At 49.0% G+C, this 27,176-nt stretch overlaps 1 protein-coding gene across 3 annotated transcripts in view; it reads right to left on the bottom strand.

The window, feature by feature from the left end:
- The window catches only part of TGFB1I1 (transforming growth factor beta 1 induced transcript 1), a 232,183-nt gene that overhangs the window by 119,804 nt on the left and 85,203 nt on the right, over positions 1–27,176 (bottom strand). For all 3 annotated transcript variants that reach the window (XM_073546323.1, XM_073546324.1, XM_073546322.1), the window contains one exon: positions 9,736–9,799. In XM_073546323.1, the coding sequence (XP_073402424.1) occupies positions 9,736–9,799 (64 nt within the window). The remainder of the gene's footprint in view (positions 1–9,735; positions 9,800–27,176) is intronic.

Below are 27,176 nucleotides of genomic sequence, written 5' to 3'. Positions count from 1 at the left end.
AGACCCCCGACATGTCACCCCTGACTCCGCCCCTCCTGTGACCTCATCACAGGTCCTGTGCGCTCAGCCGTGCCTCTACCGTCTGCAAGACTCTGCTTTGCTGTTGTCATGGTGCTGGTTGAGGTAAGTATGTGTGGGGTCAGGATTTACAGTGTGGATGTAGCAGAGCTGTGTGTGTATGAGGTGTACGGAGCGGAGCCGTGTGTGTACGAGGTGTACGGAGCGGAGCCGTGTGTACGAGGTGTACGGAGCGGAGCCGTGTGTGTACGAGGTGTACGGAGCTGAGCCGCGTGTGTATGAGGTGTACGGAGCGGAGCCGTGTGTGTACGAGGGGTTCGGAGCTGAGCCGTGTGTGTACGAGGTGTACGGAGCGGAGCCGTGTGTGTACGAGGTGTACGGAGCGGAGCCGTGTGTGTACGAGGTGTACGGAGCGGAGCCGTGTGTGTACGAGGGGTACGGAGCGGAGCCGTGTGTGTACGAGGTGTACGGAGCGGAGCCGTGTGTGTACGAGGTGTACGGAGCGGAGCCGTGTGTGTACGAGGTGTACGGAGCGGAGCCGTGTGTGTACGAGGTGTACGGAGCGGAGCCGTGTGTGTACGAGGTGTACGGAGCGGAGCCGTGTGTGTACGAGGTGTACGGAGCGGAGCCGTGTGTGTACGAGGTGTACGGAGCGGAGCCGTGTGTACGAGGTGTACGGAGCGGAGCCGTGTGTGTACGAGGTGTACGGAGCGGAGCCGCGTGTACGAGGTGTACGGAGCGGAGCCGTGTGTGTACGAGGTGTACGGAGCAGAGCCGTGTGTGTACGAGGTGTACGGAGCAGAGCCGTGTGTGTACGAGGTGTACGGAGCGGAGCCGTGTGTGTACGAGGTGTACGGAGCGGAGCAGTGTGTACGAGATGTACGGAGAGGAGCCGTGTGTGTACGAGGTGTACGGAGCGGAGCCGCGTGTACGAGGTGTACGGAGCGGAGCCGTGTGTGTACGAGGTGTACGGAGCGGAGCCGTGTGTGTACGAGGTGTACGGAGCGGAGCCGTGTGTGTACGAGGTGTACGGAGCAGAGCCGCGTGTACGAGGTGTACGGAGCAGAGCCGTGTGTGTACGAGGTGTACGGAGCGGAGCCGTGTGTGTACGAGGTGTACGGAGTGGAGCCGTGTGTGTACGAGGTATACGGAGCGGAGCAGTGTGTACGAGGTGTACGGAGCGGAGCAGTGTGTACGAGGTGTACGGAGAGGAGCCACGTGTGCACGAGGTGTACGGAGCGGAGCCGCGTGTGTATGAGGTGTACGGAGCGGAGCCATGTGTATGAGGTGTACGGAGCGGAGCCTTGTGTACGAGGTGTACGGAGCGGAGCCGTGTGTGTACGAGGTGTACGGAGCGGAGCCGCGTGTACGAGGTGTACGGAGCAGAGCCGTGTGTGTACGAGGTGTACGGAGCGGAGCCGTGTGTGTACGAGGTGTACGGAGTGGAGCCGTGTGTGTACGAGGTATACGGAGCGGAGCAGTGTGTACGAGGTGTACGGAGCGGAGCAGTGTGTACGAGGTGTACGGAGAGGAGCCACGTGTGTACGAGGTGTACGGAGCGGAGCCGCGTGTGTATGAGGTGTACGGAGCGGAGCCATGTGTATGAGGTGTACGGAGCGGAGCCTTGTGTACGAGGTGTACGGAGCGGAGCCGTGTGTGTACGAGGTGTACGGAGCAGAGCCGCGTGTACGAGGTGTACGGAGCGGAGCCGTGTGTGTACGAGGTGTACGGAGCAGAGCCGTGTGTGTACGAGGTGTACGGAGCGGAGCCGTGTGTGTACGAGGTGTACGGAGCGGAGCAGTGTGTACGAGATGTACGGAGAGGAGCCGTGTGTGTACGAGGTGTACGGAGCGGAGCCGCGTGTACGAGGTGTACGGAGCGGAGCCGTGTGTGTACGAGGTGTACGGAGCGGAGCCGTGTGTACGAGGTGTATGGAGCGGAGCCGTGTGTGTACGAGGTGTACGGAGCAGAGCCGCGTGTACGAGGTGTACGGAGCAGAGCCGTGTGTGTACGAGGTGTACGGAGCGGAGCCGTGTGTGTACGAGGTGTACGGAGTGGAGCCGTGTGTGTACGAGGTATACGGAGCGGAGCAGTGTGTACGAGGTGTACGGAGCGGAGCAGTGTGTACGAGGTGTACGGAGAGGAGCCGCGTGTGTACGAGGTGTACGGAGCGGAGCCGCGTGTGTACGAGGTGTACGGAGCGGAGCCATGTGTATGAGGTGTACGGAGCGGAGCCTTGTGTACGAGGTGTACGGAGCGGAGCCGTGTGTGTATGAGGTGTACGGAGAGGAGCCGTGTGTGTACGAGGTGTACGGAGTGGAGCCATGTGTACGAGGTGTACGGAGAGGAGCCGTGTGTGTACGAGGTGTACGGAGCGGAGCCGTGTGTACGAGGTGTACGGAGCGGAGCCATGTGTGTATGAGGTGTACGGAGAGGAGCCGTGTGTGTACGAGGTGTACGGAGCGGAGCCGTGTGTACGAGGTGTACGGAGCGGAGCCGTGTGTGTATGAGGTGTACGGAGAGGAGCCACGCGTGTACGAGGTGGACGGAGTGGAGCCGTGTGTGTACGAGGTGTACGGAGCGGAGCCGTGTGTACGAGGTGTACGGAGCGGAGCCGTGTGTGTATGAGGTGTACGGGGAGGAGCCACGCGTGTACGAGGTGGACGGAGTGGAGCCGTGTGTGTACGAGGTGTACGGAGCGGAGCCGCGTGTGTACGGAGTGGAGTCATATGTGTACGGGATGTACGGAGCAGAGCCAAGTGTGTACAAAGCATACAAAGCGGGCTTTTCCCACAGACACAGGAGTACACGGCGGAGCCCCGAGGAGCATTTTAAAACACACACATGACGTTCCACCTGAAGTGATGTGCTGGAAGCTGACCGGAAATGAGATAATTTCTTGAGGAGATTGTGACGGAACCAGGAATGCTTCAGATCCATCACCGTGTCCTCCTCCGACAGCGCAGACAGCAGGATCGCCTTGGAATCGGGGATGCCAGCCATGTGAGTGGATCATGATAGGTCCTGCACCGGGAGGCTCAGGTGGGCACTACAATGGGAGCCGGGCTGCTATAGTGTCTTTGTAGAATCTTTCTTTATTTCTTTCTCTCTTTTTCTTTCTTTCTCTGTTCTTTCATTCTCTGTTCTGTCTTTCCCTCATTTTCTTTCTCTCTCTGTTCTTTCTTCCCCTCTTTCTTTCTTTTTCTTTCCTCTCTTTCTCTCTGTTCTTTCTTTCTTTTCTTTACTTCTTTCTTTCTCTCTGTTCTTTCTTTCCCCTCTTTCTTTCTCTCTCTGTTCTTTCTCTGTCTCTCACTGTTCTTTCTTTGTCTCTCACTGTTCTTTCTTTCTTTCCCCTTTCTTTCTCGCTCTCTCTGTTTTCTTTTTTTTCTCTCTCTGTTTTCTCTCTTCCTTAGTGCCAGTCAGTGTGCCCATAATGCCAGCCACTGTGCCCTCAGTACCAGTCAGTGTGATCAGCAGTGCTAAATGGGTGCGATTAGGTGTGGACATGGGTGTGACTAGTTGTGAAATGGGTGTGGCTGGGCGTGGCCAAAATTTGCAGCGGCGCGCGCAGCGCAGTCTTTGTCCATCTTTCCCTTCTTCAAAAGTTGGGAGGTATGATAGGGGCGGCTATGACCAGGGGGTCTGGTTGCCCAATAGAGAGCAGTTCTGCCAGGAATTCTGTAATCATGCATACAAAAGGGGACAGAGCTTTGGGAGGAGTACTGTACCTAAAAGCAATAAATAGGACTGAGCTGAAATACTGGGCACAGCTGTGACTACATGTTATATAGTCGTGTTAATCTCCTCTCACTTCTTGTAAACTACAAGTGTACAAAGATATTATATAGTCACCATGTGACTAGTGGGCCTGTGTAACTTCAAATGCCAGGGCTGAATTTTAGTCCCAGTCCGGCCCTGATCTGGTGCATTCTCTCCACCACAGTGTCAACACCTGGGCAGGCAGAAGGCTCCACCTGCCCTGAAGAAAATCGAGGATGAAACCCAAAGTTACAAAAAAAAGGTGACATCAAAGTGGCAGAACTAGCTCTATTATTTAAAGCAAATTCGGCCAAGGGCAAAAATGAAACCCAATCATCCTGATCAGCGGAAATAAAACATCTCAAATACGACTCCAAGGTCTGGTTTGTTCTCTCTGTCTGCCCATTGGTCTGAGGGTGAAAAGCAGAGGAGAAGGACAACTGAATTCCCAGCTTGGAACAGAAAGTCCTCCAAAATCTAGACACAAACTGAACTCCTCTGTCAGATACAAAATGTTCTCAGGAATCCCATGCAAGCGAACCACCTGTTGCAAAAACAGGGGCACCAACTCAGAGGAAGACGGCAACTTAGGGAGTGGTACAAGATGAACCATCTTAGAGAACCTATCACAAATCACCCAAATAACAGTCATTCTTTGAGAGACAGGCATATCAGAGATGAAATCAATTGAAATATGGGTCCATGGCCTCCTGGGGATCGGCAAAGGCATCAACAACCCACTAGAGCGAGAACAAGATTTAGACCGGGAGCAAGTCCCACAGGACTGCACAAAATTCCTGACATCATGAGACAAGGTGGGCCACCAAAAAGAGCGACTCACCAGATCTCTAGTACCAAAAATACCTGGATGACCAGCCAATGCAGAGCAATGAACTTCAGACATCACTCTCTTCTTCCACTGTCAGGAACATACAACTTTCCACTGGGACAACTCTCAGGTTTGTCCTCCTGGAACTCTTGCAGAGCAAGTCTCAAATCGGGCGAGATGGCAGAAAGAACTACCCCTTCGCCTAAGATGGTAGCAGGCTTGGTCACCACAGGAGAATCAGCAAAGAAGCTCCTAGAGAGGGCATCTGCCTTGACATTCTTAGTTCCAGGAAGAAAAGAGACCACAAAATCAAAACGTGTAAAAAACAAGGCCCACCTAGCCTGTCTAGGGTTCAAGCGTTTAGCCGACTCTAGGTAAATCAAATTCTTGTGGTCAGTGAGGACCACAACTTGATGTTTAGCTCCCTCCAACCAATGTCTCCACTCCTCAAATGCCCATTTCATGGCCAACAGTTCCCGATTCCCCACATCATAGTTACGTTCAGATGGAGAGAACTTTCGGGAAAAGAAAGCACAGGGATTCATTTTAGATGTTGCAGGATCCTTTTGGGACAAAACAGCTCCTGCACCAATCTCAGAAGCATCCACCTCTACCTGGAACGGGAGTGAGACATCAGGTTGCCGCAAAACCGGGGCGGAGATAAATCTCCGCTTCAGCTCCTGAAAGGAAGCAACAGCCTCCGGAGACCAATTCAACAGATCAGCACCCTTCTTAGTCAGATCAGTCAATGGCTTGGCAATACTAGAAAATTTTGCTATAAATTTCCGATAAAAATTAGCAAAACCCAAAAACTTCTGGAGGGCCTTCAAAGAAGTGGGCTGAACCCAATCATAAATGGCCTGTACCTTGGCCGGATCCAGTTGACGGAGACAAAATAAATCCCAAAAATGAAATCCTCTGTACTCCAAAAAGGCATTTCGATCCTTTGACATACAGGGAATTCTCCCTCAAGATCCGGAACACAGTCCGAATATGTTCCACATGAGAATCCCAATCCTTGGAGAAGATCAAAATATCATCCAGATAGATAATCAAAAATTTATCGACAAAGTCTCGGAAAATATCGTTCATGAAGCACTGGAAGACAGAAGGGGCATTAGTGAGCCCAAAAGGCATCACCAGGTACTCAAAATGTCCCTCCGGTGTATTAAACGCCGTCTTCCATTCATCCCCCTGCTTAATGCGGATAAGATTATACGCCCCCCTGAGGTCAAGCTTGGTAAACCAGCAAGCACCTCTAACTCTAGAGAATAGATCGGAAATCAGGGGTAACGGATACTGATATTTAATAGTAATTTTGTTGAGGGCACGATAATCAATACAAGGCCTTAAAGAACCATCCTTTTAGGCCACAAAAAAACGGCACCTAAGGGTGAAGAGGATGGTCTAATATGACCCTTCTCCAACGCCTCCTTAATATAGGACCGCATAGCCTCGTGCTCGGGTACAGATAAATTGAAGAGCCGACCCTTGGGAAATTTACACCCCGGGCTCAGTTCAATTGCACAGTCATAACTCCTATGAGGAGGCAAGGACGCAGACTCATTCTCTCTAAATACATCATAAAAGTCTGCCAAATAGTCAGGAACATCATGCGACTGAGGAGAGGTGGAAAAAACCAGAGCCTCACTAAAGGCACACCGACAACCCCAACTCACCACAGACACAGATTTCCAATCCAAAACTGGATTATGAATTTGCAACCAGGGAAACCCCAGAACAACGGCATCATGCAGACCATGCAACACCAAAAATCTGCAATTTTCTTGATGGTCTGGGGCGACCCGCATGACCACCTGGGTCCAAAACTGAGGTTTATTTTTCGCCAAAGGAGTAGCATCAATCCCCCTCAAAGGGATAGGCGTCTGCAGAGGTGTCATCGGAAATCCACAACGTTTAGCAAAATCCAAGTCCATTAGGTTTAGCGCTGCTCCCGAATCCACAAAAGCCTTGGCGGAAAATGTGGACAGGGAGCAGATCAGAGTAATTGCCAGAAGAAACTTAGGTTGCACACCACCAACAGAAAACGTGTGTGCAAAGCGTTTCTCTCGTTTAGGACAAACAGAAATAATATGCGAGGCATCTCCACAGAAAAAACACAGCTTATTACGCCTTCTGAACTCCTGACGTTGCGCCTTAGACAAAACTCTATCACATTGCATAGGTTCAGATGTCTGTTCAACCGGTGGCAACACCTCTCGTGCAATCCTGCGTTCACGTAAACGCCGATCAATCTGAATGGCTAATGACATAGAATCGTCCAGACCAGAGGGAACAGGAAATCCCACCATAGTATCTTTTACAGCTTCTGACAAACCCTTCCGAAAGAGAGCAGCCAAGGCATTATCATTCCAGGTAGTAAGGACCGCCCACTTTCGGAACTTTTGACAGTACAACTCTGCAGAATCTCGACCATGGTTCAATGCCAACAGGGTCTTTTCAGCCTGATCAATAGCATTAGGTTCGTCATACAACAACCCCAAGGCTTGAAAGAATGCGTTCACATTAGTCAGAATAGGATCATCTGGTTTCAAAGAAAACGCCCAATCCTGGGGATCGCCACGCAGCAAAGAGATGACAATTTTAACCTGCTGCGCGGAGCTCCCTGACGAGTTAGGCTTCAAGGCAAAAAATAATTTACAATTATTTTTGAAACTCAAAAATTTAGATCGATCCCAAAAAATACATCAGGTATAGGGATCTTTGGTTCAACAGCATGCGAACGAGCAAGATAGGCGGAAATTCCCCGCACTTCCGCAGCGAGCTGCTCCACACGATCAGATAATTGCTTTATCTCCATTGAGAGAAAAAAAATTCCCCCTACGGCCTCAGAGATATAGAGGAAAGAATATACACACTTTTTTTTTTTTTTTAAACACAATTCTTTCCTGCTATTGAGTACACTAGGATCTGCGGTAAGGCGGGTGATTCTGTTAAGATTGAGTCACCGCAGGAGGCAAAAACAGAAATGCAAGCTAAGTCCAGAAAACCAAAGAGGTTGGCAGCTATCGGATTGCAGACCCCTGAACCTATCAACACAACTAGCAGTAGCCGTGGGGGGTTCCTACGATGCCCTAGACCCCTCGATCACAGCCGGAGGACTAGATAGCCTAAAGACAGAAAGGGAAATCTAAACTGCCCCAGAGCAGACCCCAAAGCAAAAGGCAGCCCCCCACATATAATGACGGTGAAGAAAGAACACAACACAGACAGAAAGATAGACTGAGCAAAGACGGGGCCCAAGCTAACTAGATAGGAAAGGACAGGAAGGCTGCTGTCTGCAATCCGTGAAAAACCCTATGAAAATAAGAGCCAACAGACTGACAGTGAAAAAGGCCCTGAAGACGCTAGGCTTCAAAAAGACTATGTCAGTACTCAGGAATATTCTGAAGACAGAGCAACCGGCAAAAGGAGATTCAGCTCACCCCAGCAGGGAATGGCAGAATCCAGAAAAGCAAGGCAAAAAACAAAACACAAATGCAAAAAGGCAAAGCAGAAAACTTAGCTTTAGAGGAGCAGGAATCAGACTGGTGTCCTAGAAGTCCACAGAGAAATCACCCGCAGGGCAGAAGGGCGTCGACAGCCTTATATCCAGTCAGTGACTCCACTCAGCCAGTCATCATCATTAGGCTCAGGTGCCTGATAATCAGGCTCACTACCTTGCCTCACCAGAATAGGGAGTTCACCAGACCTCAGTGACGAAGGGGAAAATGAACTCACAACACTACCCTCCAGCTGCTGGATGTACCACTGTAGTCGCTGCTCATCCGCCATTACAAGCCAGACCCTAGCGCTAGTATAATGTTAGGGCTGGCAGAACACACCAAATAATAAAGTGATAATAAGGTGCGTTCGCAGCCCGGGGTCCACCGTGCAGAGGTGGTAAACTGCTGCTTAGTAATGGCGGATGTATATAGCGGTATACAAAAGGTCACACGTGGGTTAACGTCACCCGGTGTGAACAGGAGCGGACTCTGTTACGTCACAGAGCCGCAGTACCGCGGAACTTAAATGCCGGAGTGTGTTAGAACTCACAGAGCTCGGAAAGGAGGCGCACAGAATGTGGTCACGGAACTCTGCCCCAAGGACATGGGGTCAGAGTTCCTCAAGACCTTCTGAGCACGTGGCGTCGCACCTGCGGACACCACTATAGATGCTGACTATGGTGGAGTGTCGAGCACGTGCACCGTGGCGTGCAGAGCCACCGGTGTACACTGATTCCAGTCTCTGACTCTGACTCTACCTACACCTAGACCTGGGCGCTTAACAGGCTAGGCTGCACAACACATGGGTACCAAGGCTAGGGGTTTCTTAATGAGTCATTCACCAGAGACATTCATACATGCATACAGTACTCACTCCTCATAGTCTAGCAATGCAGTCTATACTAGCGCATGGCCGATTGGCCATGCAAACCTTTTATAGCAGCGTCCTTCTGGGACCTTCCTGACCCTCCTGATGGTCCAATCCGAGCTGGAGAAGGACCTGAGCACGTGACCTCCGATCTCCAATGAGAGATCGTCCCACTGGCATGCTCAGTGGATCGAAAGGAGGACTCAGTCCCTGGAGTAGCTCGCTGCTGACCAACATGCGTTGCTATAGCTGGACCAGAGGTGGCAGCAGCAACCAAACCCACAGAGCTGGTCTGAGCAGAGCACTGGGATTGAAGGGTCTGCTGAGCAGCCTCCTCTGCGGCCGGAGAGGAATGGGAGACTGCCAAATGCAAGGCTTAGGATAACTGCTGTGCAGCGACAGGAGCCTACATAACACATACATAATTCTAGTGATAACCAGTATAAAGTGCAATAACAATCGGAAGATAAATCTGAGATAAAGTGTATAGAAAATGTAAACAGGACTATAAATACCTGGAGATTTATTGGTATTTATAATCCTGTTTACATTTTCTATGCAAATTTCCCACTTGGTTTCCTTTGTGATTTTTGTGGAGAGTCCATTTGCTGATATTCCATGAGAGTATTATCCTTGGTATCATTCTATACACCTTTAAGTTGGGGACTCTGATGGCAGGTCCTTCAGATGCTAAATTAAAAGACGCAGACTTCCAAAATTCCAATTTAATATCTCATATTCTACTGATTTCTTACCTTCGCTCATCCGGTATTTCTGTAATGCTTTTTTCTCTTGGTGGAAACTGGGACATGATCTCATCTACGAAAAGTGAGAAAAACAGAAAATAGTGAAAAGAAGTAATCTATTGGCAAACGGTGATGATCAGAGGAACCTAGAAAGGACTTCTGCCCCCAAAACAGTTTATTAGAAAGAAGTGAATGGAAAGAGCCAGAATAAGAAGAGAAATCAGTGAAGAGGAGGCAAAACTGAGATGAGACATAAGAAGCCTCAACTCTCATAATCACTGTCAGACATATCTACCCTCCTTATATTCACATGCCACACACACCAGAGGAGCTTTCACCAAGTTTTTAATGCAAAGCTGAATTTTTTTGTTTTATTTGTTATTTCGCCTCTCCATTGTGAAGCCATTAGCAATCAAATAATTTGGCGCCTAAGGAGTTAAATTTAGTTAACTCCAAGTGGGTGTTTCTCCTGGGCGCGTGCGTATTGTCCCTGTATGAATTGCTATCTGATGTTATGTAGGCTGTAGGTATAATGGACATCTTTTAGGCCGGGTGCACAAGGTCAATAATTGGCAGCACTTTGGACGCAGCACATGTCGGCTGCCGGCTTTTGAATGCAGGTGATCATTGAACTGTGTCTAATCACCGCTTCCAATACATTGTACGGGTGAGATTTATCTTGCAGAGACTCGCGTCTCCGTGAGATACACTACCGTTCCAAAGTTTGGGGTCACCCAGACAATTTTGTGTTTTCCATGAAAACTCATACTTTTATTAATCAGATGAGTTGCCAAATGAATGTAAAATCTCGTCCAGACATTGACAAGGTTCGAAAAAAAGATTTTTATTTGAAATAATAATTTTCTCCTTCAGACTTTGCTTTCGTCACAGAATGCTCCTTTGCAGCAATTCCAGCATTGCAGACCTTTGGCATTCTAGCAGTAAATTTGCTGAGGTAATCTGGAGAAATCCCCCCCCATGCTTCCAGAAGCCCCTCCCACACGTCGGTTTGGCTTGATGGACACTTTTTGCGCACGATACAGTCAAGCTGCTCCCACAACAGCTCAATGGGGTTGAGATCTGGTGACTGCCACTCCATTACAGATAGAATACCAGCTGCCTGCTTCTTCCCTAAATAGTTCTTGCATAATTTGGAGGTGTGCTTTGGGTCATTGTCCTGTTGTAGGATGAAATTGGCTCCAATCAAGCGCTGTCCACAGGGTATGGCATGGCGATGCAAAATGGAGTGATAGCCTTCCTTATTCAAAATCCCTTTTACCTTGTACAAATCTCCCACTTTACCAGCCCCAAAGCAACCCCACACCATTACATTACCTCCACCATGCTTGACAGATGGCGTCAGGCACTCTTCCAGTATCTTTTCAGTTGTTCTGCGTCTCACAAATATTCTTCTGTGTGATCCAAACACCTCAAACTTGGATTTGTCCGTCCATAACACTTTTTTCCAATCTTCTTCTGTCCAATGTCTATGTTCTTTTGCCCATATAAATCTTTTCCTTTTATTAGGCAGTCTCAGATATGGCTTTTTCTTTGCCAATTTGCCCTGAAGACCAGCATCCCGGAGTCACCTCTTCACTGTAGATGTTGATACTGGTGTTTTGCGTGTACTATTTAATGAAACTGCCAGTTGAGGACCTGTGAGGCGTCGATTTCTCAAACTACAGACTCTAATGTACTTGTCTTGTTGCTCAGTTGTGCAGCGGGGCAACCCACCTCTCTTTCTACTCTGGTTAGAGCCTGTTTGGGCTCTTCTCTGAAGGGAGTAGTACACACCGTTGCAGGAAATCTTCAGTTTCTTGGCAATTTCTCGCATAGAATAGCCTAAATTTCTAAGAACAAGAATAGACTGTCGAGTTTCACATGAAAGTTCTTTTTTTCTGGCCATTTTGAGAGTTTAATGGAACAACAAATGTAATGCTCCAGATTCTCAACTAACTCAAAGGAAGGTCAGGTTTATAGCTTCTCTAATCAGCCAAACTGTTTTCAGCTGTGCTAACATACTTGCACAAGGGTTTTCAATGGTATTCTAACCATCCATTAGCCTTCTTACACAGTTAGCAAACACAAAGTACCATAAGAACACTGGAGTCATGGTTGTTGGAAATGGGCCGCTATACACCTATGACGATATTGCATTACAAACCAGACGTTTGCAGCTAGAATAGTCATTTACCACATTAACAATGTATAGAGTGTATTTCTGAATCATTTAATTTTAGCTTCATTGGAAAAAACTTTGCTTTTCTTTCAAAAATAAGGAAATTTCTAAGCGACCCTAAACTTTTGAACAGTAATGTAAATAGACATGCTGTGATCTGGAGAGACGCGCCTTATGTCCTTCTCCGCGGGTGATCATTGGGTGCCTGTGCACACATAGTGGGCATGGGATTTCTTGAAATCCCATCCACTATGCTGTGACAGCTGGTCTCTGCGGATGTGCGCAGCATCCAACTCGCAGCGTTTACTGACCGTGGGAACGTACCCATATGGGACTACTGGCTATAGAAAAGTTACTGTACTAAAAATATTATATTAATTAGTACAGTATATAGTAAACACACATAATTGGACTAACATACTGCTTTGCCGAATGAAGAGATCTAGAAAATAACTAAAATTACAATGCTTTATTAATAATATCTTAAAACCATATCACATGATAAAACCATTCTAATAAAGTACAAAAGCGCCCTAACTAGGGGGGACACTGAACTGTGTGATAGAACCCAGCATATCAAACACCTATGTTTCTAGACCTGGCAGGTATAGTTAAGGTCAAGTGACTCACTGAGGGCATATGAGAATACACTCTGCATTTACTGCCTGGCTAGATAAAGATTATAATGGTGTACAATCCACATAAAAATAAACAATGCATATTACCAGAATAGCGGTGTAATGGTGAAGATTGTAGCCACACAGGAATCACAGTGTCCCTCCTCACCCAAACGCACGCTTCGCATCCAGCTTCTTCTGGGGGCAAAACGGAAGAGGTGATAGCCCCAACAGTTCCGGATCCATCACGGAAAAGGTACGCCTGCCTTGGTTCTTCCCCTTACACTGACTCCAATAAACCAGCAGGCGTTTCACCACCAAATTGTTCCGTGTCTACCTGAAGAAGTAACTGAGCATGTCAACCCCTCACAACTCACACATACAACAGAGGAATGCACCAGGGAGAGGAGGATGAGGTTAAATCAAAGCAGGAGAAGAAAAGGAATTATCAAACACTCAAAACATAGCAACAGTCACTGATAAATCTACAAAACGCCTTCTCCAATAATAACCACTAACAACCTCCAGCAATGCAGCAAAAGCTTGTTCTGACAATGAGTGCTAGTCAGGGCCAAGGTAATATAGGAGATGGGAGTGGCTAACAGTACACAGCTGAGTAACTTAACACAGGAAAGCTTCCAGGAGCTCTCAACTGAGCAGAATAACACCTGCACTACGAAAAGAAACTTGTACCGTTTAATATGAAGGTGGAGAGCTCCCAATGAGTGCAGCAGTAGGAGAAATCAGATGCTACCCATAATGCTCAGGTACGAATTGCACTTAAAGTGGTCTTGCTTTTAATGTATCTAGGAGGCCGTAATGGCACAGTGTTTATTAAAAACGTAGAGTAGGACCCCCCACATGAGATTGCCTTGGCGCGGCGGGGTGGCTCAATTGAATTGATCAATTTTTTTGCCAAATATCTCATTTTGAATACAGTTAGATATTATGTGCATATGCACTTTATGTTATGCGTTCTAACCTTAAGCAGCGCTGGCTTTTCTTTTTTTGGTGCAATTAAAACTTGCTCCTAAGCCTACCCAACATGTTTCACCAGCTTTACTGGCATCATCAGGGGAATACAGTCTGAACCCCCTACAGTAACCACTCGTTTTTGTAGAGTAGGAACTGGTTCACAATTATCTCCACAATTATCTCCACCCCTAGGAAAACAACAAGATAATTCAACCGCCTTAATGTTCTTGTTCCCCGGCCTATATGTAACAAAAACATTAAACCTGGTGAAGAACAATGCCCATCTTGCCTGATGAGGCGTTAGTCGTTCCGCAGGCTCTAGATATACCAGATTCTTATGATCCATGATTTTCATAACCAGATGAACTACCCCCTCCAGAAAATGTCGCCACTCTTCAAAGGCCCACTTGATTGCCAAGAGTTCGCTGTTACCAATGTCATAATTTCTCTCCGCAGATGACAGTTTTCTACAAAAGTATTCACATGGAATCCAGTTACCAGGAGACATACCCTGCGATTTTACAGCCCTCACCTCCACTTCAGATGTGTCAACTTCTACAATGATAGGCTGAGTTATGTCAGGTTGTATGATAATCGGCGCAAATGCAAAACACTCCTTCAATGTATTGAATACTCTCTGGCCGGAATGGACCACTTGGAAAAGTCTGTCCCTTTCCTGGTCATATCCGTCAGAAGTTTGGCCACTACTGAAAAGTTTTTGATTAACAATGAACTTTCGGTAGTAGTTTGCAAAACCCAAAAACCTTTGTAACGCCTTCAAATCCTCAGGACGATCCTAATCCAGTACCGCCTGGACTTTCGCCATATCCATGCGAAAACCGATGAACGATAACAAGTCCTAGAAAATGGATCTCCTCAACCAAGAACATACATTTCTCAGGATTGACAAATAATTTATCTCTGAGTCATAGATTCATAGAATCGTAGAGTTGGAAGGGACCTCCTGGGTCATCTGGTCCAACCCCCTTCTCAAAGCAGGATTCACTAAGTCATCCCAGACAGATGTCTGTCCAGCCTCTGTTTGAAGACTAAAGGAGAACTCACCACCTCTCGTGGCAGCGTGGTCCACTCATTGATCACTCTAACTGTCAAAAAGGTTTTTCTAATATCTAATCTGTGTCTCCTCCCATTGTTTGATCCCATTGCTTCTAGTCTTTCCTTGTGCAAATGAGAATAAAGATGATCCTGCTACAATGTGACAGCCCTTGAGATATTTGTAGACAGCTATTAAGTCTCCTCTCAGTCTTCTCTTCTGCAAGCTAAACATTCCCAAATCCTGCAACCTTTCCTCAAAAGACAGGGTTTGCAGACCAGTCACCATTCTGGTCGCTCTTCTCTGAACTTGCTCCAGTGTGTTGATGTCTTTTTTAAAATGTGGCGCCCAAAACTGGACACAGTATTCCAGATGAGGTCTGACCAAAGAGGAGTAGAGGGCAATAATGACTTCATGTGATCTAGACTGTATGCTTCTGTTAAGACATCCTAGAATTATATTTGTCTTTTTTGCTGCTGCATCACACTGTTGACTCATATTCAGTCTGTGATCTATTAGTATAACCAAGTCTTTTTCATATGTGCTGTTGCTTAGCCCTGTTCCTCCTATTCTGTATATGCTTTTTCCATTTTTTTTTGCCCAGATGTAGTACTTTGCATTTTTCCCTATTAAAAACCATTCTGTTAGTTGCTGCCCACTGCTCCAGTTTATTTATATCTTTTTGAATTCTCTCTCTTTTCTAGTATTAGCTATCCATCCTAGCTTTGTGTAGTCAGCAAATTTAATCAGTTTACCCACAATTCCTTCATCTAAATCATTGATAAAGATGTTGAAAAATACAGGGCACAGGACAGAGCACTGTGGTACCCCTACTTGAGACATTCTTTCAACTGGAAGTGCAGCCATTTACGACCACTCTTTGGGTCCGATCATTAAGCCACCTAACAGTTGACTTGTCCATTCCACACTTAGTCATTTTTTAATAAGGATTGTGTGAGATACTTTGTCAAATGTTTTGCTGAAGTCAAGATATACTATATCTACAGCATTTCCCTGATCCATCCAGTCAGTGATTCTGTCATAGAAAGAAATTAAGTTAGTCTGACATGACATTAGTTACAAACCCATGCTGACTCTGATTAATCACTTCATTTTTATCCAGTAGGTACATACATGTTGTTTAATAATTTGTTCAAAGATCTTTCCTGGTATAGAAGTCAGACTCACTGGTCTATAGTTCCCTGAGTATCTGTAGGACCTGCCTGACATGTACCTGATGTGGCACCTCTGTTCCAAAAATACATTGCCTAAGTCACACAGGTATTTAGGCACAGACTGGTATCCACCCTTGCAAGCCGGGTGCCAAAGCAGAGTCCTTGATGATACTCACTCCACATTACCATCTCCCAAGTCTGCCAATCTACCACAGAATTGTGCATAGTGAGCCAAGGAAATCCAAGAACCACAGGAAAGGGCAGACCCTCTAGCACAAAACAGTCAGTACCTTCTGAGTGCATGTTCCCTACCTGTAGATGTAACAGTTGCATGGCTTGAGTGAAATACCTCTGTATCCTCTGGTGTGGATTTGATGGCGATTATGGGTATAGGTCTGGGCAGTGTATGTGGTTTGAGGACCAGGATGAACCTAGCATGTATCAAGTTAATCCCAGCCCCACTATCCAGAAAGGCAGAAATAACCACCGTATTTTGGCCCAGATAGAGGAAGTATGGGGAAAAGTGTAATGAGACAGTATGAGGAAAAAAGTGTGAGGAGACTTGCAAAGGAACAACATGGGGAGAAAACTGTGGAAGGCAGTATCGGGAGAGTGTAAGGAGATAGTATGGAAGGTAGAAAAGTATGATGGGATAGTCAGGGGATAAATGTGAAGGGATAGTATGGGGGAGAAAGTGTAAGGGGACAATATGAAAGAAAAGGTGTAATGGGACTGCATAAAAAGAAAAAGTGAGGTGATAGTGTGGCGCCCCTGAGGCTCAGTCGCCACAGAGGTACTGCACCTTCTCCTAAGGTGTAGTGCCCCACCAACTAGGTAAGTTGGGAACTCCTTTCCACACTCCAACACCTGCATCCTACACACAGGATAGTTCAGTAGGTCCATCTAACAGCTTCAGGCTGGGGTAGCAGAGCACCCTTCGTGGAACCCTGCTTCGCAACACGAGATGTGCTGGGAGGTGGGTGGAGTTAGTATAAAAGAGAGGGAAAATTTAGAAATGCAAGTCAGTCTGACAGGAGGGCAGACTGACAGAAGGTCAGTCTGACGGGAGGTCAGGCGAGAGGAGTTCAGTTCTGAAGTTAGTTTGGAGTTCAGTTTGAGTTCAGTTTAGAAAGAGTGCTGCAGCTGCCTCAGTGATCTGAGCCAGCTGGCACGGGAAAGAGAAGAGATGGAGAAAGACGTAGACCTGCAACCTAAGCTTCCATAAGAGGGAGAAGGAACAGCGTGGAACGAAGGAGTAGGAGAACAGAGAGGAGTTGTGGGTTGGAAGAGGAACCCTGCCTATAGGTTCTCAGTGCAAGGCCGGGGCCCGGTCCCCGAGGTTGTATGGACACTTATGGTTCTGCAGCAGACACCGCTGGAGTAGTTGGCTGTAAATGCACTACTCCCATCCAAGACTTGGGACACAACAGCAACCGATTTGCGAGCCAGGACTCTGAGAGGAGTCCCCGATAGAGGCTACAGCTGTCTGTCATACAAGTAAGGTTCTAGGAACATCTGACAGGAGGAGTTCCAGAGAACTACGGTACTGGAGCTCTTCACATTAAAAGGAGCAATAGAGGAGTCGTTCAGGAATGGGGCATGTTGGCGGAGTGTTGGAGAGGAGAACCCTGACTTGCCCGGGAGGTTGATTGAGTCTCTACCCCGGAGAACACGGCACGGAGGCGGGCACCAGTGGGTACCACGAACTGTGAGTAAAGCTTTGAAACTACAAGCCCTGGTGTCCTCCATTCATTCGTCGCTAACACCTTCAGCACCGCTACATCTGGGTACCAGCATCTGCACCATTCTGCGCCTCTCCTCATCCATTGCACCCACACTGCCCTGGGACTACAGCTCCACCTGTGGGGAGCTACACCATCTTTGCTGCACCACTCCATCAGTCCCAGTGGATCTGCATGCAGCGTTGGCTCAACATCTTACTTGCCAAACACCACGGGTGGCTGTTATGAGCTCATTTTCTCCTTCACCTTTGATGTCCCATGAACTCCCTCTGCTGGTGAAAGGAGGTAGTGAAATTGATTTGGATGGGAAAAACCTGTCATCTGAACAGGTGGAGTGTGATTGGACATCCGGAATCTCTGAGTGGATATAAGGCCGCCGACGCCCTGTTGGGTTGCTGATGATCCTCTCTGCTCTGAGCTCTGGCCTCGAGTTTAGTCCTGTCTACTAAAGCTAAGCTTTTGCTCTGCTTTTGATCCATGAGTTTTTTTTGTCTGTTTGCTTAGTGTTTGTGTTCAGCCAGCCCTGGTTGGGACTGGCTGAACTCCATTTTTGTCTCTGATCAGTTGATCTCTTTGCTCTGTTTTCAGAATATACCTGAGTGCTGATATAGTGATTTTGAAGTCTAGTGACTTCAGGGCCTTTTCTATCAGACGTGTTGTACATTATTTTTGGCAGGGTTTTTGCGTGATTGCAGACAGTTGCTTTTCTTTCCTGTCCTATCTAGTTAGTGAGGGCCCCATCGTTTGCTCAGCCTGTCTTTCTGTCTGTGTTTGTGTTTTCATCTGTTTTCACCGTCAATACATGTTGGGGGCTGTCTATTGCTTTGGGGTCTGCTCTGGGGCAGTTTAGATTTCCCCTTTCTTTCTTTAGGTTTATTTAGTTCTCCGGCTGTAAACGAGGTGTCTAGGACCACCGTAGGAACACCCCACGGCTACTGTTAGTTGTTGTGAATAGGATCAGGGGTCTGCAATCCGCTAGCTACCAACCTCTCCGGTTTTCTGGACTTAGCGTGTATTTTTGTTTTTTCCTCCTCCGGTGACTCATTCATAACAGGTGGCGTCACGAACTATTCAACTAAGCTATAACATTATTGACATCACCGCCATTGATATTGGGCGCCCTGGGCCACGGACCGGGTCACCGCTGCTGTGACACATCCCCCCTGACACCGGCCTGGTACCGAGTACCCTGCTGCCCTGGGTGTGAGGGGCGACCCAATTTTGGCATCATGAACAGGATGACAAGACCCGATGCCATCGTGTTCTGTGCGCCTGAGATTTGTGAGACTTTGTGCTTTTGAAAATGTGCAGAAGACCAAATTTAATAGACTGTAAAATGGACATTAGAAATGGCCGCTGGCGCGGAGAAGAAGGGCGTGAAGAGATGGGAGGTCCTAAGAAAAGACCGCGAAGAGTATTGGGCCTTCCCTGCCTGAATTACTATGTGACAGATACATGGCCCACCCCCCGAGGGGTACGCATCCTGGCTTGGTATGGAGGCGCTGGAAGAAGACGCCGCCCCCGGAAGGAGGGGCAGAAGAAGCCAGTGGCAGGAAAGGGGCCAAGGCAGGAAGAAGAACGCAAGAACGCCATTTTGGAGAGTGAGGGAAGGAGTCCTGCGGAGCATGGGGAAACGAATCTCCCTGGCGCCGTGGCTGATGGCTCCAACCCGAACTCCGGAATGAACCGCCAGCAACTAGAAGCTGAAATAGCTGAATTGACAGCCAGTCTGCAGCTGAGGAAGGAAGCCTTGGAGAAGTTGAGATGGCAGCGCGCCCCGGCGGGGCCTACACCAGCGGTTCCCCCGCCATCGGTACCTGCGGCTACTACACCGGACTGTCCCCGGGCAGCGCTGATCTACACGTCTACACTGACTGTGCGGCTGGGTGCCGCCTGCCCGAAGGAGTTACCGGAGGACCCGGGAGTGGAAGCGGAGCTCCCGCCCGGACCCGACGTGGCTGTGCAGGCTCCCGCAGAGACACCTGCGGACCTGGAGCCACCATCCGCTCCATCACCACCTGCACCGGAGCAGAGACCGCACCGCCAGGAGGCCCCAGATATGTCGGATGTTCCTCCACCTGGGAAGGCCCTGGGGTGTACCGCAGTTGCAGCGGCAGGCAAGGTCGTCCTGGACCTGGTCTGGGACCGGGATGCTGGTGCCGTGGGTGAGAGCAGGTCTCAGGAAGAGCGGGAGAAAGAAGAGAGTTGGGCAGGATGTATGTCGGGACACCATTCGACAGCTGGCAGCGGAATACCGGGAGAGGGAGCAGAGAAAGCAGGCTGTGCTGGTGTAATGATGTATAGTAGGTTTCTATGAAGACAGTGGCTAGATGATAGAGTCACAGACACAGGTATACGTGAAAGTAGTTTGTATTAAACAAGCAGCACAGAACAGCACAGGTGCTGGCGGAGCCAGACAATGACAGCAGTGGTAACAGCAGCAGAACTCAGTCCAGTAGATAGCAAGTTGTACACCAGTACTATGTAGATGTAAGCAGACAAAGTCTTAAGAATGCAGGCAAGGATAGTCACTTAGCCCTCTCCCTTGCGGGAGGGGAATCTTCGGGCACAGTGCAGTGGCAGAGAAAGTCACTAGGTAATTGATACTGAATGTGTAAAGGTAGCAGGGATAAGTCTCTCAGGTGAAACGCACACAGCAGTCAAGATCTTCAGCGCATACCGTGAGTGCTGTAGGAGCGGTGAGTGGTGGAGGCAGGGCTGGAAGGAGCCTTCAGGCAGACACCGTCAGAAGGTCCAGGCGGCGGCGGTTAGGCAGCAGGTAATCCAGGTGGATTCAGAAGGAAGGAAGGAGGTAGCACAGCGTGCAACTCCCAGCTAGCAGATCAGGTACAGGACGAGATATACAAGCAAGGTAGTCACGTCCAGGAAAGCTATTTAAACCCGGCGGGCGGGACCAACAGGCGGTGATGTCACAGGAACCAGTATGGCCGAATGAAGCCAGGCTTAAGGGCAACAGTAAGGGCAAACTCCGGAACACAGCAGAATAGGAACGATGCTTACATTATTCTCCCCTTAAAGAATGTCCTCCGGACAATCTTCGACCAGGCTTGTCCGGGTACCTTAGATGAAACTGCTCCAGCAGCCGCGGAGCACAGATATTCTCCACCGGTTCCCAGGAATTCTCCTCGACAGAGTATCCTTGCCACTTGACCAGGTATTGCAGCTTCCTTCTGAAGATCCGTGAATCCAGAATCTTCTCCACGACATATTGTTCATGTCCATCAACGAACACTGGAGCTGGAGGAGAGGAAGTACGCCCTGGGAAGGAATTTGGTACAACTGGCTTTAGTAGGGAAACATGGAACACCGGGTGAACCTTCCAGGCAGGGGGCAATTTCCGACGCACCGCTACCGAATTCACTAGAGCCACGATCTTGTATGGCCCTACAAACTTCTGTCCAAGCTTGACAGTCGGTGCCCTCACCCTCAGATTTTTGGTAGACAACCAGACCGTATCTCCCACCCTATACACCGGAGCCGGCCTCCTGGTACGATCTGCTGCTCTCTTATACCTCTCCTGCGCTGTCGTCAAGGTGGTCTTTAGAGCTTCCAAATTCTGCTGTAAGAAGGAAAGATGGTCAGACACAGCAGGCACTGCAGCCTCCTTGGGGAACTGCGGCAAGATGCTTGGGTAGTAACCCTGATTAGCAAAGAACGGTGACTGCTTAGTCGAGGAGTGCTGCGAGTTGTTATATGTGAACTCTGCCAGGGGAAGCAGATCTACCCAATCGTCCTGCAGATGACTTAAGTAGCAACGGAGGTACTGCTCCAGGGTCTGATTCGTACGTTCCGTCTGTCCATTGGTCTGTGGATGGTAAGCCGAAGACAGACTTACTCTAATATCCAGAGCCGCGCAGAAACACCTCCAGAACCTAGACGTGAACTGCACCCCACGATCCGAGATCACCTCATCCGGGACCCCGTGCAGACGGACCACCTCTTGAATCAACAAGTCTGCAGTCTGTTTTGCTGTGGGTAATCCAGCGCAAGGGATAAAGTGTGCTGCCTTAGTGAGGCGGTCCACGACCACTAGAATGGTGTTCTTACCCTTGGAGACCGGTAGTTCAACAATAAAGTCCATTGAGATGGATCTCCAGGGACGAGATGGTATAGGCAAGGGTTGTAACAACCCGGAAGGCGACGCACGAGGCGTCTTGAACCGAGCACATACCTCGCAGGATGACACGTATCCCTCCACGTCCTTCCGGTACGAAGGCCACCAAAAGTACCGAGCCAGGAACTCTTGGGTCTTCGTTATTCCACGATGTCCCCCAATCTTAGAATCATGGATCAGTCGGAGGACTTCAAGTCTTGTCACCTCTGGTACATACAGCCGATTCTCCTGTAACCACACTCCTCCACTGAATCTTAGGCTTACTTCGGGGGTAGGTTGCCTTAGCAACGGATCTGCAGCGTATGCTGCTTTGATCCCAGACAGAAGATCCTGATGATGGATTGCAGAGATGAAATGAGCTGAAATGAAATGAAACTGGAGAAGTGGGCAGCAACTAACAGAATGGTTTTTAACAGGGAGAAATGCAAAGTACTACATCTGGGCAATAAAAATGAAAAAAGCATATATAGAATGGGAGGAATAGGGCTAAGTGACAGCACATGTGAAAAAGACTTGGGTATACTAATAGATCGCAGACTGAATATGAGTCAACAGTGTGATGCAGCAGCAAAAAAGGCAAATGCAATTCTAGGATGTATTAACAGAAGCATACAGTCTAGATCACGTGAAGTCATTATTTCCCTCTACGCCTCTTTGGTCAGACCTCATCTGGAATATTGTGTCCAATTTTGGGCACCACATTTTAAAAAAGACATCAACAAACTGGAGCAAGTTCAGAAAAGAGCGACCAGAATGGTGACCGGTCTGCAAACCCTGTCTTATGAGGAAAGGTTGCAGGATTTGGGAATGTTTAGTTTGCAAAAGAGAAGACTGAGAGGAGACTTAATAGCTGTCTACAAATATCTAAAGGGCTGTCACATTGTAGAAGGATCAACTTTATTCTCATTTGCACAAGGAAAGACTAGAAGCAATGGGATGAAGCTGAATGGGAGGAGACACAGATTAGATAAAACTTTTTGACAGTTAGAGTGATCAATGAGTGGAACAGGCTGCCACGAGAAGTGGTGAGTTCTCCTTCAATGGAAGTCTTCAAACAGAGGCTGGACAGACATCTAACTGGGATGATTTAGCGAATCCTGCTTTGAGCAGGGGGTTGGACCAGATGGCCCAGGAGGTCCCTTCCAACTCTACGATTCTATGATTCTATGATTCTATGAGCGGGAGACACAACAGTACTAGGAGACGACTCAATCACTTCCTCAGGAGCAGCAATCCTAGATAGCGCATCTGCCTTACCATTCCGTGCCCCCGACCTGTAGGAGATGATGAAGTTGAATTGGTTTAGAAACAAGCTCCAACGTGCCTGACGTGGGTTCAAACATCTTACGGACTGCATGAACTCCAAGTTTCGGTGGTCGGTAAGAACTGTAATCGGAGTTGAGGACCCCAGCAGCAAGTGTCTCCACTCCTTGAATGCCGTCACAATCGCCAGTAACTCCTTGTTCCCTACGTCATAGTTCTTCTGCGCCGGGGATAGCTTCTGAGAAAGAAAGGCACAAGGATGAAGAACTGCCTTCTCACCTCCTCTCTGTGACAACACTGCGCCGATGGCGACATCCGATGCGTCCACCTCAAGAGTAAAGCTCAGGTCTGGGTCTGGATGTCTTAAGATGGGAGCCGACACAAATTTGTCCTTCAGCCGTGTGAACGCCTCCTGGGCTTGCGGAGTCCACCGGAACGGTACCCCCTTCTTAGTCAGTTGGGTGATGGGTGTCACAATCTCAGAGAAGTTACGGATGAAGCGCCTATAGAAGTTGGCGAATCCCACAAACCTCTGAACTTCTTTCACCGATCCAGGCGCTGGCCACTCCTGGATCGCTCTGGTCTTTTGATCGTCCATCTGGAGACCCTGTGGAGAGATGACATAACCGAGGAACTGCACTGTTGCCCTGTGGAACTCGCATTTCTCCAATTTGATGTAAAGATGGTTATGCAGCAGGCGTTGCAGCACTGTCCTCACGTGGAGCCGATGTTCCTCGAGATCACTGGAAAAGATTAAAATGTCATCGAGATACACAACCATAAATACATCAAGCACATCTCGGAAAATGTCATTAACAAAATGCTGAAAGGTTGCAGGAGCATTTCGTAGTCCGAACGGCATGACCCGTGACTCGAAGTGTCCATAACGACAGCGGAAGGCCGTCTTCCACTCATCTCCAGACCGAATTCTCACGAGATTGTAGGCTCCCCGAAGATCCAGTTTGGTGAATATCTTAGCCTGCTTCACCCTCTCCAGTAGTTCAGAGATTAAGGGTAGCGGGTGCCGATTCATGACCGCTACCTTGTTTAAATCACGGTAGTCCATGCAAGGACGCAGACCCCCGTCCTTTTTCTTCACGAAGAAGATTGGTGCACCTGCAGGAGAAGTAGACGGTCGGATGAAGCCCTTGGCGAGATTCTCGTCGATGAAGTCCTTCAAGGCCTTTAATTCAGGACCAGACAAAGGGTAAATACGCCCGAATGGGATCTCCGCCCCAGATACCAGTTCTATCGGGCAATCATAAGGCCGGTGGGGAGGTAACATATCTGCCCTCTTCTTGTCACATACCTCTGCCAGATCCTGATACTCCGGTGGTAATTGTCCCTCAGTCGTAGCTACTACCTTGGGGATAGCAGCGACCTTAGGAATAGCGGGGTTGCTGTTAGAACTTGGAGGGAACTGCACTTCCCTGGTCTCCCAGTTGATGCGAGGATTCTGAACCTGGAGCCAAGGTAACCCCAGGATAATAGGGAAGTGAGGAGAAGATATTAGTAAAAAGGACAAATGTTCCACATGTTCCTCTCCAATGCATACCTTCACCGACTCAGTCTCCATGGTTACCGGTCCAGATGTAAGTGGCGACCCGTCTACTGTCTCCATCAAGACTGACGACTCCCTCTTCAGTGCCCTGATTCCATGCTTCCTTGCAAACGCGATATCCATGAAGTTCCCACTGGCCCCGGAGTCCAACATGGCGGCGCTCTCGACACACCGACCCTGGAAGCAGACCCTCAAGGATAGGTAATAGTGGGAATTCTTCTTAGTAGCGAAGTAGGAGGAAACGACGGATGTCATCGAGATCACCACTGCGTTCAATGGAAGAGATGCCAGCGAATTCATATCGGCAAAGTCCAGGTCTCTCTGATTGTCTCTGCCCCCCGAATTGTTCAGATCTAGGACGCAGGACTCCCCCGCCTCGGAGTTACAATCAATGATAGCTGCAGCCGTCTTACGTCTCCTGACTGGACACTCGGAGATGAAGTGACCGGTCCCCCCGCAGTAGAAGCACAGGTTTTCCTTAAAGCGATGCTCCTTGCGGGCATCAGGAGGATTTCTACGTATGGCATCCACCTGCATCGGTTCGGGCTCGGGATTCCTCCTGCTGGTGACATCTCTGGAGGGAGAAGAGAACGGAACAGTGTTATTAAACCGTAGATCAGACCAGCGCTCCTGTCTGCGCTCGGAGAGTCGATTGTCAATGCGGATGCAGTGATTGATGAAGACCCCAAGAAGCACGGGCGAGTCCCCGCGTGCCAGTTCATCCTTAACTGCCGTAGACAATCCCCTGCGGAAGATGGCCTGCTTGGCTGCCCCGTTCCAGGTGGTGTCTAAAGCCCATCTACGGAAGTCCAATGCATACTCCAGCACCGAACGCTTCCCCTGCCGAAGGGTCAGCAGCGTCATCTCAGCAGTATTAGCTCGGTTCGGGTCATCAAACATCTGCGTCATTGCGGCAATGAAATTGTCCATAGAGTTAAGCAGGGGGTCGTCGGTCTCAATCAAAGGGTTGGCCCACGCGAGCGCCTTACCAGACAACAGCATGACTATAGTCAGAACTTTGGAGCGTTCAGTAGTGAACTGTGGGGCATGAGCAGCAAAGAAGATCCGGCACTGGTTCAAAAATCCTCGGAATTTATCCCTCTCACCAGCGAACCGGAAGGGTGGAAGCTTCGGGAAGGTCGGTGTAGTATCCCGGGCAGCACCTGCTACCTGCGCGGCTGGGGCCTGTTCCAGAGCAGCAATCCGATCGAGCTGCATAGGAATCGCTTGCTCCAACGCCAGAACACGATCACCCTGAAGAGGAGCTGCTTGTTCCAGCGCCGTAATCCGATTTGCCAGTCGTTGCAACTGTGCCTCTGCTGCCCCGGCGTTGTGTTCGATACGTTGCTCCAGCGTGTCCAGCTGGGTCCTAATGCCTGCCACATCCTGCCGTATCAAAGCAAGTTGCTTGCTTACACGTTTCTCCAGGGACTCTACACCTGCGGTCTCCATATTGGTGGCTTGTATATCCTGTAATGATGTATAGTAGGTTTCTATGAAGACAGTGGCTAGATGATAGAGTCACAGACACAGGTATACGTGAAAGTAGTTTGTATTAAACAAGCAGCACAGAACAGCACAGGTGCTGGCGGAGCCAGACAATGACAGCAGTGGTAACAGCAGCAGAACTCAGTCCAGTAGATAGCAAGTTGTACACCAGCACTATGTAGATGTAAGCAGACACAGTCTGAAGAATGCAGGCAAGGACAGTCACTTAGCCCTCTCCCTTGCGGGAGGGGAATCTTCGGGCACAGTGCAGTGGCAGAGAAAGTCACTAGGTAATTGATACTGAATGTGTAAAGGTAGCAGGGATAAGTCTCTCAGGTGAAACGCACACAGCAGTCAAGATCTTCAGCGCATACCGTGAGTGCTGTAGGAGCGGTGAGTGGTGGAGGCAGGGCTGGAAGGAGCCTTCAGGCAGACACCGTCAGAAGGTCCAGGCGGCGGCGGTTAGGCAGCAGGTAATCCAGGTGGATTCAGAAGGAAGGAAGGAGGTAGCACAGCGTGCAACTCCCAGCTAGCAGATCAGGTACAGGACGAGATATACAAGCAAGGTAGTCACGTCCAGGAAAGCTATTTAAACCCGGCGGGCGGGACCAACAGGCGGTGATGTCACAGGAACCAGTATGGCCGAATGAAGCCAGGCTTAAGGGCAACAGTAAGGGCAAAGTCCGGAACACAGCAGAATAGGAACGATGCTTACAGCTGGGCCCGGATCTGGCCCGGAAGGAGAGGGCCCTGCTGGGCATCATGGTCCCCTGGATGCAGCTGGATGGGGGCAGGTGCTGAATGTAAACTGAGAGAAGGGGTTCGGATTTATTGTAGACCCCAAAAAAATCAGCGACCTGTTCTTTAACCGGCGGGACGTGGAGCCCCATCTGAGGAGGGGGCATCCTGATAGAGACCTGCAGCCTGGGGAGTATGTGACCTTCACCCGGCATGAAGGACTCCGGGGGTGGTACGCCCTGAATATCCGCCGTATTCCAGAGGAGTTTATCGAAAGGTACAAGCCAAAGAGACCTGTTGCTGCCCCTCCATCCACCGCTACCACTCAGACTGCTCAGGTACCTGATTCTAGGAACCAGGCTGCTCTTGTATCACCTCCAGTCCGGCAGCCCAAACCAAAGATCCCTGGCTTAACACCGTGGGAAGAGGAGTACTTGAGGATTGCCAATGGCTACTTGGAATCTGGTAGCCGTTAAAATACTTTTCAAATCTCGTTACCCAGAAGGGTTTGTTTGCACCAGTT

Source organism: Dendrobates tinctorius, unplaced genomic scaffold (genome assembly GCF_039654945.1).
Source record: "Dendrobates tinctorius isolate UK_male_01 unplaced genomic scaffold, ASM3965494v1 ptg000146l, whole genome shotgun sequence".
Taxonomy (NCBI): Eukaryota; Metazoa; Chordata; class Amphibia; order Anura; family Dendrobatidae; genus Dendrobates; species Dendrobates tinctorius.
Note: the sequence above shows the minus strand (reverse complement) of the source record. Positions and strands in the feature narration are given on the sequence as shown.